General features: G+C 39.6%; 1 protein-coding gene across 1 annotated transcript in view; it reads right to left on the reverse strand.

Annotated features, from left to right (window-relative positions):
• LOC115417791 (DENN domain-containing protein 1B-like) overlaps positions 1–15,904 on the reverse strand; it is a 249,488-nt gene that overhangs the window by 145,601 nt on the left and 87,983 nt on the right. The window contains 3 exon segments of the mRNA XM_030131907.1: positions 2,070–2,139; positions 9,213–9,332; positions 10,336–10,385. Coding sequence (XP_029987767.1) covers positions 2,070–2,139; positions 9,213–9,332; positions 10,336–10,385 — 240 coding nt within the window.

The following is a 15,904-nucleotide window of genomic DNA, read 5'->3' on the forward strand; positions in this document are numbered from 1 at the left end:
ATTACATTTAAGACTTTTCAAGAACTGCATTAAGTTACATGCCAGCTAAATTAACTCTGACTTTCCATAAACATCTAAATGAAATATATGAAATTAAATATAAGAAAACACATGATTTTCAGTGGAAAAATGCAAAATATACAGGCTAATATTATAATAAATGGTGATAAATAACTTAAGAAAGGTTAAATATAGAGTAAAAATTCATTTGGGAACTGTCATAAAAGTAGCACTGGGTCTTTATGAGTTAATTTAGGACAAATACATTTAAGACTTTTTGAGGTTTGCATTGACTTACATGTCAGTTAAACTAACTCTGACTCTCTGTGAACATCTAAATTAAATATATGAAATTAAATATAGGAAAACATGATTTTCAGTGAAAAATGCAAAATACAGAGGATAATATTATAATAAATGGTGATAAATCACTTAAGAAAGGTTAAATAGAGAGAAAAAAATCATTTAGGAACTGCCATAAAAGTAGAACTGGGTCTTTATGGCTTAATTTAGGACAAAAACCATTTAAGACTTTTCAAGGTTTGCATTAAGTTACATCTCAGTTAAATTAACTCTGACTTTCCGTGAACATCTAAATTAAATGCAGGAAAATAAATATAAGAAAACACATGATTTACAGTGAAAAATGCAAAATACAGAGGATAATATTACAATAAATGATGATAAATCACTTAAGAAAGGTTAAATAGTGAGGAAAAAATCATTTGGGAATTGTCATAAAAGTAGAACTGGGTCTGTATGGGTTCAACTAAACTTCCTGGTGAAAACAGTGCGTTCTCTTCTATTTCTGTTTGCCCTCTTGGACTTGAACTTTATTTTGATTATGAGCTGCTGCTTGTTTGAGGAAATGCGCACATGGGTGTAGATGTATTCACAAGCCGGAAAGAGTAGAAGTAGAAACTGGAGAAGAATGGGCAGCGATTTACAGTAAGAGGAGAAGACGGTGGGCGGGAGGGAGGAGGGAGGGGAGGACAGGGGGTGGGAGGGGAGGGGGTGTGCAATCGAACAGCCTCCTGTCATGAGAGGCTCAATGCTCACACGCATGGTCAGCAACACGGCCTGGGGAAACAGTTCATTTACCCCTCGCCTTAAACCCTCATCGCTCTTCTGTCTTCCCTCGTCTGTCAACATCTCCCTCTCGCCTGGAACGGACAGCGGGGTAAATAGAAACCAAATCATGCACACTAACACTTCAGTCACCCAGGATTTCCAGCAATCTTTCTGTCTCTTTCCCTTCCCTCTTTCTTTTTTTCCCCTCTCTCTCTCTCTCTATACTCGTCCGTCTCTTTCTTCTCTATTAGATAATTCCCGCTGCAACGAGCGTGCGCGTTAAATGCTTATGTGACGCCGTTGTGATTGTCTGCTTTACTCAGGCTCTTAGTCCTGATCACTCTCCTCTGAGGGGTTTTCGGAAGAAGCTGCGACTACATGACGATTGAAAGTGGTCCCAAAGCTCTTTGCAATCCCTCTTCTTCCTCTTCCTTCTCTTCAGTCTAAACATGGGAACATCACCTACACCCTCTGCGCTAGACGACGCACGTCTTCCCCAGTTTGTTGCATATTTTACATTTCCCCTCCCTTTGCTAGTACAATGCAGCGAATAGTCAGGGGAAAAGACTTTTGTGAAGTATGAACGTTTTTGTGTGTGTGTGTGTGTACACGCTGCCAGTGTGTACGTGTGGGTTTCTTTTTCTTTCTTTTCTTTTTCTTAACGATTTGTTTTCCAGTAAATCATCAGGAATAACTTCCAGTGTCAGATCAGCGTTTGGTCTGTGAAATGTCAACATTGTTGCCGCTAACAACAGGAGCCAAGTCGAGCCCGAGACGCCGAAACAAAACTTTGCACACGAAAGACAACATGCAGCACGCGGAAAAGCGAGAAGAACGGAGGGAAATATCTTAGCGCAGTACAGTTTCACAAAGACTAAACTGTGTGCTTGTTTCTCAGTCAAATCACACAGACATATCTTATTTTATTGCCGGGGTACTTTCGACACTGAAAACACAGAAAAATATAATTGATACCGAACAGAAAAAGAGATGATTACCTGTTGTTTCGTTAAGTAGTCTGCGAGGGTATTTAGCAGCTTGTAGTAGATCTCAAACCACGGTAGGTAACTGCGAAAACAGACAAAGAATTAGCATCTCGTACGTGCAAAAGTTAGAGAATTTATCATAAACAAAGCAAAAAATATGCTGAAACATTCGCCTTTAACCCTCACAATTCCGCCGTGTTTAAATGTACGTCAACTTTCACGACATAACAATAATATGATAATCTAATTTATAGCGTATGTTTGTGACAATTCTGAAAATGATGTGAATGCGGAGGCCAGAGGAAGTGACCCGTTGCTTCTAAATGATAAATATATACACATGTCGCAGGAAACGGGCTGCGTTGCCAGCTACCCCGCGAAACTGCGTCATTGTTACAGTGAGAAAACTAAATGGAATCTAGTTGTTATTATGACATTCCCCGAGCCTTTGTGCGTGCTGTGAATTCCTCTCGTGTCTGCTCGCCGGGCCAATAGGACAGGAGGGTGAAGAGAAAAAAAAAAGAAAAAAAAAAAAAAGAAAAACAATGGATTTTATAATTCTTCCAACATAAACCACCATAGCTTTCATGCATTGCAGAGGGATGCTATGGTTTACAAGCATGTTGCTCCCAGATGCACAGGCTTAACAAAAATGCAGTCCAAGATCCCTCCTGCCACCCTCCTCCTCCTCCTCCTCCTCCTCCTCCTCCTCCTCCTCCTCTTCTTCTCCCTCTCTGTGCCTCTCCTTATGCTTTTCACACACTAAAAAACATCGCTTCCTTATGTAATTAATGTAAAATAAATATATTCATTAACATTAGTAATTCATACTGCAGTGTTTGTGTTCAGTCTAATTCACTAAATACACCCACCATAAGTTGAAAGCATCTGCAGCATGGCTTTCTTTACAAACTTGACATATTCTTGGCCAAGTCGACTTGCTTCCTTGGTGGAAAGTGGCCAACGTTTTCATTTGGCATAAAAGCTGTGGCTCTGTTTGTTTTAATGTTATGCAATGGAATAATAAAAAAAAAAAAAACAGGGTGTCATATCAAGGTATTGAATTTTTAAGCGGTTTGGATTTTTAATTTTTGATTTTAGAACGCCGCGTGAATAATGATTGTAGATAAGGAAAGTTCTTAGCGTCAAGATGAAATAAACACAAACTCCCATTTATGCTTCATTAACTTGAACGGAAACAGGGGTTGAAAAATAAATTAGTGACCAAATGAACCAAAGCAAAACCTCAATCGGTGTTTGTTAAAAGACGGCTCACGGTGTAATAATAAGACATTAAAGTAATAATGTCAGTCAAATTAAAAAATGCATCGCAGCGGCTTTGGTTTCTAATAATACTGATAATATATCTGAGTGGGAGCTGAGAGTGTGTGAGTTTCTGAGGCGGTGAGGTCCTGTTCAGGCAGTGGGCTGGAGACTGAGGAGTTTCCAGGGCATGGGTCACTGGCTGCTCTGCAGACTGGAATTAACAGACAACAAGAAAACAATAAAGTGAACCTAATGCAAATTTTCATATCGCTAAATCCGAAAGAGGCCAATGACGGGCCGGATTCCGGGAGAAGTGCAGCCAAGCGCACCAATCAGAGAGGCCGAGTGACCATTAGTCTGAAACAATCAGCCTCTTAACATGCCAATATTTTGACATCTGCTTGAAGATTTACTGCAATCAGGTCACACTCGCAGGAGAGTCTAAATCAAACATGCATATGTTAATTCACAGGCTGACCGGATATCAACCTGGAGACCTATTTCTGCCACGTTGAACAAAATACAGCTCCCGATATCTGTGTATGGAGCGAGGTCATAATAGTTCGGGATTTTTCATTATAGTTTAGTTTTAGTTAGTTTTGGCTTTTTTTTCTCTAATTCAGTTTTAATTTGTTTTTAGAGCAGGTTTGCTAGTTTTTATTAGTTTCCGTTTTTGTTTTTTTTTTAATAAATGCTTAGTTTTAGTTGACACTGTAAAAAATGACTGTAGAATTAACACCAAAAAGTTGTAAAATTGCAACATAAAAAAACTGTAAGTGACAATACAATGCAAAGTTGTTTATTTGAAAAGATTTTTGTGTTAACGGTTGAATCAAATATAGCTGTAGTTTTAACAGGAAGAGTATGTGAACAAAACCAGATTTGTATGTAGAAACTATGTATTTCTATTGTTTTTAGAAAATAAAAGTGTAAATTGAAAAACAATGTGGTGCCGTTTAAACTGCAAGACCATACTGTTGAAATAACAGCATATATGCTTTTTTTTTTTAATAAAAAGTTATAAAAAAGTAAACATTTAACTATTTAACATTTTAAACTTGTACATTAGAGCGGCTCGTCCAATAACCAAAGGGCTGGTGGTTCGAATCCTGGCTCCGACTGTCCATATGTCAAAGTGTCCATGGAAGACACTGAACCCTAAACTGCTCCCAGTTGGACCTAGTGGATTTAGAAAGTGCTTTGGACACCATGAAGGTGTAGAAAATGTGCTGAATAAGTGCAGTCCATTTATCATTTAAATCCAATGTTAAATCTACATCTTTAAAATGTTAAATCTACGTGTTACTCCATAAATATGTTTGCAGTTGGATGTGTTTTTTACAGTATTGTTCTGGTAACCACAGCTGCCAGTTTTTTTTCTGTAGAAACAACAGGATTTTTTTACAGTGTAGTTCTAGTATTAGTTTTTTCATAACTTTTCTCTTCCTTGCCGTTGTATTGGCATAAATCCCTGACAGGACTCTGCTGCTTTCTTTCTATCAACTTCAGTCTCCATGTTTCCAGGTAGAGTGGGGACCTGAAAACGACTCTAAACCATAAGTGACGACAAATGACAGACCATCATTTTTATCTGTTTTAGTTAGTTTTGTAAGCACACAATACAGTTTCAGTTAGCTATCGTTTTTTCTTTTAATTATAGTTTTTATTTATTTCGGTTAACGAAAATGTTTTTCCAATTGTGGTTTTCGTCATTTCATTAGTTTTCGTTAACGATAATAACCTTGGTACGGAGTCGGTTTACATAGAACCGATCCGCACAACAGTTCTGTCGAAAATAATGAAAAAGGACTGAGAACAAAGCCTTTGTACTATCTGCTTCTATCTGTAAGGCTTTTGTTAAAAAAAAAAAAAAAAAAAAAAGAGAAAAAAAAAAATCCTGGCTCCTGGACATTAATCCTTCATTTTTCACAGTTGAAGGGGATGTAAATAGGAGTCTCACTGTCAGAGGAGCCGTCAGGCCTCACAGATCTCACATTACACCCCTTCACTAAGGTGCTGTAAATCCTTTGTTTTAGAGGAAAAGGCATGATCGCCAACAAAGGCAAGTCAAATTATCAATATTCCCTTAATTTACCAATAGGAAACGGAGCTCTACGCTTTATTCAAATACACTACAATGAATATAAGTTAAAGATGTATCGTATTGTTCTGTCTACCCCCCCACCCCCACCCCTCATACGCACACACTTTGCTCTCTCTGTTGATGCAAAGTTAAAGTTTGGAAAGCTTAGAGAGATACTCCTACTCGTCACAGTTCATTGCTCAGATCTGTTTGTGCTTTGCAAATCCTCCGATAGAGAGAGGCATCCATCACTAGAGTGCTCAGTGCGTGGGGGCCCCGCACACTCTCCTGCCATTTTAAACACATGTCTTCTCAAAGTGCCATGTACTCAGAGAATGAACCAGTTAATCTGCAGCCCACTCACAGCCACACTGTGTCCAGAGCACAGACCACCTAAAAACCACCGAAAATATTTAACACAAGATAGAGACGACGGGGTCAAGGAGAAGTCTCTGGAACACACAATTAGACTATTTTACTTAAAAGTGAGTAGAAATATCAACTCAGAGGGGATTTTTTTTTTTTTTTTTTTTCATAAGAGCAGTGTATTGTACAATGAACGCACGCTTAACATTAAGAGTCTATTATGACGTGGTGATATATCTAGATCCAAGTTAAAAGGACGTGATCGTGAGGGGATTGTTCTGATAATCAGGGTGCAAGAAGATATACCATGGCAATATCCTGGAACTTTAGAAATGTGTGCATGAGACTTTGTTTTAATGTTCTTTTTGCTGCTGTTACTTGGGGTTGGTTTGGCCATGAGGGAAAAAATGATATAAAAGGCAATGTATAATGTATGCACTGCTATTCTACTTACATGTATGTACTGTTGCATTGCTCAAAAAAGATTAATAATAAAAATAAATAAATAAAATGTATACGTCGCCTAGCCTCGGTTCATAGTAATGCTTAGTTTTGACTTTTTTCTCTTTTTTTAATTAATTTTCTTTTTTTTTTTTTTTTTTTTTTTTTTAGCCTGATGTATTTCATTGGAATTTTCTTTACGGGATTATGATTATTATGTCGACCAACCTATTCTACATACTGTATTATGCTACAGTATATTATTCTTTTCCTTTTGTTTGTCAGATGTGATAACCTGTGCTTTTCAAAACAGAGAAAGTTAAAAAAAAAATTTAAAAATGTAAAAAATCAGAGCTGAACAAAACAAACCATTCAGAAAATCTCAACTCGTAGGTATACTATACGCATAAATCCGAGGAGTTTTTAAAAAAAAAAAACAAAAAAAAACACTGGAGTGCTTTAAATGTTAAATAACTGTGTGTGTTAAGCACGACAGTTAGTCCTTAAATCAGCTTTAACGCGCAGGCACCTGTAATCGTAAGTCATCGTACACTTTGTAGACGGGCCGAGTGGAGGATTTCATTACGCCTTTACGTTGCCGGGTCAAAGGTTAAGTACAGGGAAGGAAGTGTCCTCCGGCGACAAACTAAGTGACCACTAACGGGAGCCTCGGCCATCAAATACAAACACATTCACGGTTAAAAAAAAAGCTTTAAAAGGGTGACAGCGACAGGGAGATTAACCGCATTCATTTATTATTATTATTATTGTTATTATTAGTATTGTTTTGAGGTTTTTGCCTGAAGGGAATGGGACCTTTCCCTTCAGCCACGGCTTCAGCAATAAGACTACAAAGGCCCGTCCACATAAAACTGTCCTACTCATTAAGTCACTTCCTTCTGTAAGCAGAGGTGACAATTTTATGGTCCCAGCACTTCAACAATCACAAAGACGCAAACTGTTTTAATTACTTTTATTTTATATCCATAGGAAATTATTAAAAGATTTATTTTTTTTTTAATCTATTGACACTTGAGGCCTGAGATATTCTCCTTAATCTGACAACTTTTAACTGATGACACGACGACTTCAATTACCAGTTTGTTGCCCTGTTATTTTAAGGTTTTATGGTTAAACACTTCTTATAAATAAGCTCATGTTATTTTCTTAAGACTGTCTTGCATAAGTGATGAGGTAAAAAAAAATATAAAAAGCATATTATCAAAAAAAAAAAAAATAATAATAATAATAATTTTTGACCGTTTAGAAAGGCACAGGAACCCAATTTGCACATTTTTTATATTTCCTCAATGAAATATCTGAAATATTCATATGCTCTAGGACATGTTCACTATCGTTTCTTAACCCACTTGGGGCTATTTAAACAAAACAAAAAAAAAAAAAAAAAAGAAAAAGAGGAAAAAACACGAGGACAAGACGAAAAGGCAAACGTAACCAGGGACTACATAAACAATTTTAAATGGAGAGGGAAAAAAAAAAAAAAAAAAAACTTTCTATACGTTATCATATTATAAATGAAGCAAGCCATGCAAACTACTCAGAATGCATAATGAATTTTATACATCATATGTCAAATGAATTAGCATGTCTAACTCAGCGAGAGGGACAGGGGAGCCTCTGCTAATTGGCAGCGAAGCTTCATGCATAATTATGGGCCAAGCGTCTTTGCTGTCGCACTGTGGCAGTAGCCGAGTAACAAGGAGAAAAGAGAGAGGAAGAGAGGGAGAGAAATGGAGGGAGCCAGAGAGAGAGAGAGAGAGAGAGAGAGAGAGACAGAGAGACAGAGAAAAGAAAAACAAAGGCCATGGAAGCTGGCCGGGAGGGTGGGTGTTGTGGGGAGGAGGAACACTGTTCTTCACAGCAGCTCATCAGGGCAGCAACAAACCCACGACTGTCCATCAACAACCACACACACACACACACACACGCACACGCACACACACACACACACACACACACACACACAAATGTACATAAAGAGGCGAAAACATCACTGACAGGAGTCCTACTTTACCCTAACACACAAAAAAGAAAATGCTCTGTGTTCCCATCTCTATGTGTTATTTGCTAAACTGCTTAATACATTCATTAAAAATGGATTTATTTTGTACATTTTTCTCAGTTTACTCTGAAGTGCATGAGCCTGTCCACTGAGATTAGCTCTGGAGTGCTCCGTCTTTGTAATGGAAAGGTAATTACATATGTAAAAACATTGTGTCAACATGCAATTACAAGAGAATTAAATGATAATAGCCTTTGTTTGAGCGTAATTATGCAAAGAAAATTACAAAAAAAAAAAGAAAGAAATGCAGGGTTTGGTGTTCTCATTTAAGTGCACTGTGATCGGATAAATCCACCTATGAAATATCAAAAACAGCAAACTTTTGGATAATTATAGGCACATCACTAACATATTTGTGTGGGCAGATGAGAATATAAATTTGTTATTCTGGCATAGAGCAGCTCAGTGTGAAGTGTGAGAATGAATAGGAGTGCTGCCTCAAAAAAAATGTGTGTTCATTTGTAAGATCTGCTAAATTAATTTTTTTTTTCATCAGGAAAAAAAAAAGCAATAAATGCCGATATATTAAAAAAAAATAAAAGTTCTGAGGGCAATCCATGGATAATTAGAAAAAGGCCAAACGGGCCAATATTTGAACAAGTAAATAAGAATACTGGTGCTTAAAGAAATCTCCTTCCACATATTCCATTGATTTTGATTTAAGAATAAAAAAAAAACAGTATGACTTGGAGATATTTGTTTTTAATAAGTGCAGCTTAAGTTTATTACACTCATTTGTTAAGTTAATTCATTAAAATGTGAATGATGCACACTGATGTGAGTTAATTTAAAGTACAGGGGAATACAATAGACATTTTTACACCTCCAAGTATTTATTTCACACACAAAAAAAACTGCAAAGCAAAGGTAAGAGAGTCTGTATGTATATGTGTGTGTGTGTGTGTGTGTGTGTTACCTGAGCAGACATATGCAGACCCGGCAGCCTTGAGTGAGTCGACAGAAACCAAACCTCTGTTTGCTGTCGATGTCCGTGAGCACAAAGGTAAAATTCTGCCCCACCTGACTCTGGGAAACCCTGGGACGAAGCACAGTGGACAAACATGAAAGAAAAAAAGCAGCAAAAGCCACATCATAAGAGTCTAATAATCACATCTATACAGCTGGGTGCAGTAAAGTCATGGAATGGTGGGAGTTTTATATTTTGTAAAAGAAAACACAGCTCGGTCTAGTTTGGATCAGAAACAAACTATTTTTTGGTCAAAAATCTCACAGTGATCTAAATGTGCCGTAAACGTCCAAATCTGATGTCACATATTTCCAGTATGGTTGCTTGAAAAACTGTAAAACGCTTTTCTAACCCCAAGGTGAATTCCAGAGAAGCCCGGTACCTCCCGACGCCACTAGATGGCAGCAGCTTAGCTTCGGTAGCAGCCGGCGCCTTCCACCCCTCCCACTCCTCTTCCTCCCTCCCCTCTGTCTGTCTTTACAATGGGAATTTTAACATGTCATTTTCCAGGCTGAAAATACGAGTCCAGTACTGTTGAGAAAGACCTGGACTAGATTAAATAGATGAAAACGCAACGCTACTGAGCCGGACACATTCAATGATCTCATCTGCATCTTTTAACGGCTGTTGTTGGTACGTTCAGAATTTAATGTGCCTTTCCCTCCCCAGTCGCTGTATTTTTTATTTTCTGGGATATTTACCAAGCAGCTGTGTTTTCCCAGTTGTGGTTTGTACATGTTTTACTCAGGATAATGTCAGGTTTTGTGGGGTTAAAGACCACAAAGGCCACTTGCAAAAAACATCCACATGAACACACATAAACATCATCATCATTACGCTCTGACACTGCAGTTGTCATGTGACTCCACCTGATTGATGATTATACAGTTCACCATAACATGCACGGCATACGCATCATCTCATTTCCTTCTTTTTTTTTTTTTTTTTTTTTAATGCGTCTTTGTAGGTGGGGGGAATGTATCTGCTAGTGTGTGTGAGCTCTATTTGAAGATTGTGAAAGTGAAGCTGCGATGCTAAAGAACAGGGAAGCAGAGAGGGAGAGGAATCGTACCTTTCCACGTCAAAGGGAAAGCAGAACTTTGGTATCGTCTGAAGGACCTCCTGAGAAACCAGAACAGAGACAGACACACGCCGTTTTAGAGAAACACACATCACAAGGAAAACAAATAATAACCATGTATTTCAGTTAAAGAAAAAAAAAATCTCCTGGGCTTCGGCTAAGTGGAGGCTATCAGCTGGCTAAACAAAGTGAGGATTAATGTTAAACGCTGCTGATAGCAATCTGACATGGTCTTCTCATCCCAAATACTGGAGCCTAAATGCACTTAATCCAAATGAATGGGCAATAAAAATCCCTTCATTTGGCAGAACAGAGTGGAAAGGTTCCCTTTTTTTTCAAGGACGGGGAGGGATCCTCGATCCACAGCTTGAATAATTAGCAATTAATAAGTTCATTGATTATCGGGTGCCAACGGGAGATGAAAAGATGAAGGTAGAGAGAGACAGAAAGAAAGAGGAGAGGCAGAAAAGAGGGAGAGAGAGGGGACACAACACAAGGCGATGGTGGCAGATTGTAGTGACAATGGGCTAAGCAGCTCTGAGGGGTTAAGAGGTAGGAAGGGGGGTACAAGCCTTCAGGGCTTTACCTCCCAACACCTCCCCAGTGGGTTGGGGAGGGAGTGTGGGGAGGGCTAGGGTCTGCATCCTCTTGAAGCTAGGAGGGAGGGGAGGGAGGGGAGGGAAAGGAGGCGTGGGGCGGGGGGGGCACCTTTCCACCAGCGGCATATGGATTTAGACAGGGAGCAGGAACAGAGCGAAGCACCATATGGGTGAGCCACTCCAGACCAGCCACCGCCACCAGCACCGGGTCCCCGCTCGGGCTGTCGCTCTGCCTCCTCATCTCTCTGGCTACTAACCTGGCCCAGAATAGGTGCCAAGGACCAGTTCCTTTTGCCGTCTGTCTTTCTGCTCATCTACCTCTCCCTCTCAGTTGTGGCCAAGCTCAGAGACTAATCCTGGGGACTGGGTGGCGCTCTGCTCTGGCCTCTCTCGCCGTCTCTCTTTCTCTCGGTTCGCCTGCCAAACTCGGCCAATGAGCCCAAGGTCTGTCTCTTTTTTTTTTTTTTTTTTTTTCTTCTCTCTCCCTGATAGAAGATGTCCATGCTGAGAGTGACGCTGGTGCTACACCATCTCTCTGCCCCTCTCTCTCTCTCTTTTTCTTCCCGGCTCCCCTAGGGACTGATCCAGACGACAGGTTGGGTGTCTTCTGCTGCTGCTGATGCCTACTGTTGCTAAGCTAAGACCTCGCTGTGGGGAGCACTGACTGATTCCCCCCCATCCCGTCTTATCAAAACTTAAAGCTGCCACCCCACAACCATCCCAACAGACAAGCAAGGAACAGCGACAATGAGCTATGACAGAAGGGGAATGTGTGTGTGGGTGTGTGTGTGTGTGTGTGTGTGTGTACACATATTGGTATAGTTGTGAGGACAAATTACAGTATTTATATTTGGAGTCACATTTTAGCCGGTGTTTGAGGGGTTTTAGGTTTAGGGTGGAACATTTAGCTGCACTGTTAAGGATAAGGTAAGGATTTGTAATGCATTATACGCCAATGGGATGTCCTCACAAAGACAGGGAGATGTGTGTATGTGTGTATGATAGGAGTGTGGGCCTGCTTAAAGGATTTTGTGCATCCAATGTGAAAAGACGTGCAGTATTTGTGGTTAATATGTGTATGTGTGTGTGTGTGTGTGTGTGTGTCTGTGTGTGTGGGTGACTAAGCTTCACTAGGCTATATGTTTGTTTGTGTGCATGTGCCCACATATGAAGCGTGAGGGAGGGGCGGAGAGCCGAAGCGAGGTGGGAAGTGGTTGTTTTTACTTATCAGGATCTGTGATAAAATTGAGAACTCAACAAAGACTGAGGGCTCGGTGGCAGAGGAAGGTCTCTGGCTCTGCCGCTGAAGTGTGTGTGTGTGTGTGTGTGTGTGTGCATTCGTATGTGTGACTGTGCCTTGGCGTGTGCGGCTGTAAAACTGTCACACACATCAGAGCTGCCATCGCTGTATGCGTTTGCTGCTATTATTAACCACTCTGTACACACACCAATATGTTCCAGAGAGCCCTCCTTGGCGCACTGCATATGGCACACAAACCCAAACAGACACACACACGCATATGCGCACGCAAGCGAATACACAGCCGCTCGCGTTCCCTGCAAATAAAAACATTTGACTTGCCAGATTTGAGAGTTGTCACGGCCCCGCCCACATCAGGTACCCGCGTTTTGAGTGACAGTCGAGGGGCTGCAAACACTCTGATCTCATACAGGACCAGCGGGAAGTGATGTGTTTGTATAATGTGACACAGAAACAGCTGACACGTTCTAAATATATAGAATCTAAGCACCTTCTATACATACCAGCCGGTGCATCTCAGGTATAGCCACATTATATACTTTATATAAGCGTCTTCTGTCTTTAGTCATTAAACAGACTAGACAGGTTATCACTGTTATGCAGATAGACCCTGGGACGCATTCTCAGACAGGTTTTGCTTATTCTAATTCAGAACATTCCCTGATGCGTTTAGATCAATACCAAGAACATGATGATAGACTCGTCATTTAAGCACAGAGCATCAATTTAACAAGAACAGTGATTCGGAACGTTCTTTCTTGCTCACGCTAACCCGTAAAAACCCAAACATCCAACGGCAACCAAAGGCATCGACTGATCTAAACTAATCCAATCAATACATGGACATATTTGTTGTAAAATACAGTTTGTCATCTTTTCACGGTCATCAAATGGACATTCAGACACTCTGTAGTTACCGTGGAAACATCGTCATCTTCTACAACATTGATACACCGGTAAAACCCATGGAGTTGGATCAATGACAGTGGATGGACGCACTTGTTTTATGTTCAGTTAATGATATATTTTACTGAAAAAGTCGCTTTTTCTTCAGTTTTTTTTTCTGTTTTTATATAATAACCTTCGACTTTACTCTCAGATTTTATGAACATTTACATGAGCAGTGAATTAAACATAGGAAAATAGATGATTTTTGCTAAATTCAGAGGATAATATTATAACAAATGGTGATAAATCAATTCGGAAAGGTTAAATACGGAGAAAAAATCATTTGGGAACTGCCACAAAAGTCACACTGGGTCTTTACGGGTTAAACATCCCAAAACTCTTTAACCTTCTAAGATGGCTTGTTTAATTCAAGATAAATCCTGATTACAAGCAAAATAATTAGGATCAGGATGCACTGACTGAACTAATACTAATGATGTTTTGGCTAATACATTTTACTTTGTCATTCTTTATTTTTGTTTTGTTGTGAAAAAAAAAACAAAACATATTTGCAAGAGATAAGCAATGGTTCCACCAATGGTTGGTGCAGTCTAATATTAGGAATCATGTTATAAAACGCTACACCTCATAAATGAAATCTGAGCAAAACATTAAGGCACGGAGGATAGCAATGGTAGTTTGCCATCATTGTTTTTAGGGTTCAAACACAACACAAAATGAACCGTCTGCATCAAATATAGACACATAAACTGGAAGAATCAACTGGTTTTGACCCAAAATCGGACATCATAATACTCCAGTGCAGTGACTTTTTCTTACAACCCTTATTTAGCCACGTACATTGACATATTCAGCCATAAAACTTAAGGTATTGAAATGCTCTGTCTCGATGCTAACACAATCAAGAAAACCTAAAAACTACACATCGCAATCCGTGTACTATTCGTTCTTTTCATATTCAATTGAGAATCCCAAATCGGAAAATGAAAAAATGTCTCGTTATTTCATTATTCATGGACAAATCAAAAATAAAAAGCGAGTTGTTTTTCATTCTTTGAACTGTACGCACAAATTAAAAATTGGAAATAAGCCAAATTAATAAGCCCCACCAAATGTGGGGTTTCATGTTGACATTTTTGATATTCGATTTGGTATGACCCGGAAGTTACTGACTTCTTCGTGTTACGCAAAGTGTCTTCTGCTTAGATTGTCCACCATGGACGCACTGTATTAGACAAAACAACAATATTTGGAAGATCCTGAGCATTTTTTCAGTTGTCATGTCGTCCTCCTTCAGAGTAACACATTTGCTGCCTCTGAATAACACGAAATTCTCCATTAGTGCAGAATGCATTAGACAGAACACTAGCAAACCCACGATTGTCCAGCTCAACACATGAAGAAATCAGTAACTTCAGGGTCATTCCAAATCAGATATCAAGAATGTCAACATGGAACCCCACATTTGGTCCATTTGCTTATTTCCAATTTTTAATTTGTGCATACGATCAAAAGAATGAAAGACAATTCATTTTTTAATTTGTACACGAACAATGAAATAACAAGTTGTTTTTCATTCTTTCGATGGACATGACAACTAAAAAAATGGTCAGGATCTTCCAGGCATTGTTGTTGTGTCTAATCTAAGTAGACAATCTAAGACAATCTAAGTAGAAGACACTTCGCGGAACACACAAAGAAGTCAGTAACTTCCGGGTCACACCAAATCGGACATCAAAAATGTCAACATGAAACCCGATTTTTGGTCCATTTGCTTATTTCCAATTTTTAATTTGTGCGTACAGTTCAAAGAATGAAAAACAACTCGCTTTTTATTTTTGATTTTCCATGAATAATGAAATAACGAGTCATTTTTTCATTTTCCGATTGTAGATTCTCAATTGAATATGAAAACAACGAATGATACACAGATTCATCGTATCAACATTTCAGTAACAAGTAACAGGGATATTGCAAAACGTGAATCCACTAAAACTATGTGTGTCAAGACACTAGTTGAGGTGAAGTTACTGGTTTTCTTCCATCATTTGTGTAAAATGATCCTTTGAGCTGAACCTTTGGCTTTCCTATATCATACCTGTATTAGTGATAAGTGACATGCCTGTGCAGCTCTCCTTCCCTCTTTCCATGCCTGGGCCCTATACATCTACCATGGGGATATCTAAACAGGAATGGCACAAAGGGGGGTATTTTTCCACAGTTTCTTAGCACAGCCATCCCCCCCCCCCCCTACACACCACTACCTTTAACACCGCACACACATACATACAGTACATGCACATACTCCCCCTGCTTGCCATTTTCCCAAGACAAAAGAAAAAGAGGCAGCTAATATATTTGCAGCTTTGCAAGGGGGGGGGGGGGGGGGGGGTGGCGGCAGTGGTGGTGGTGGTGGTAGTGGGGGGTGGTGGAGCTGCTGCTAGGCTGGGCTTGGCAGACTCTGGAACATGTGTGTGTGTGTGTGTGTGTATGTGTGGATGCTGTTTATCGTGAGTGGAGACAGGGGTATCACTCAGTGAGACAGAATGCTCTGGGTTCCCCCAGCGGACGATCCCGCTATCACTGCACCACAACAGTACAACAGCACACAGCAGCACCGAGCAGCTTCGCACCGTACCCTGCAGAATACCACGGTACAGCAGGGAAGAGCAACAAACTTTGCAGCACAGGGCGACAGTCTTCCTTTTTGACTTTAAAAAAAAAAAAAAAAGAAAAAAAACAGGCCTAAACTTCACTTTTATTCCTGCTCTACCCTGATTCTTTTAAAAGT

Source organism: Sphaeramia orbicularis, chromosome 4 (assembly GCF_902148855.1).
Source record: "Sphaeramia orbicularis chromosome 4, fSphaOr1.1, whole genome shotgun sequence".
NCBI classification, from domain to species: Eukaryota; Metazoa; Chordata; class Actinopteri; order Kurtiformes; family Apogonidae; genus Sphaeramia; species Sphaeramia orbicularis.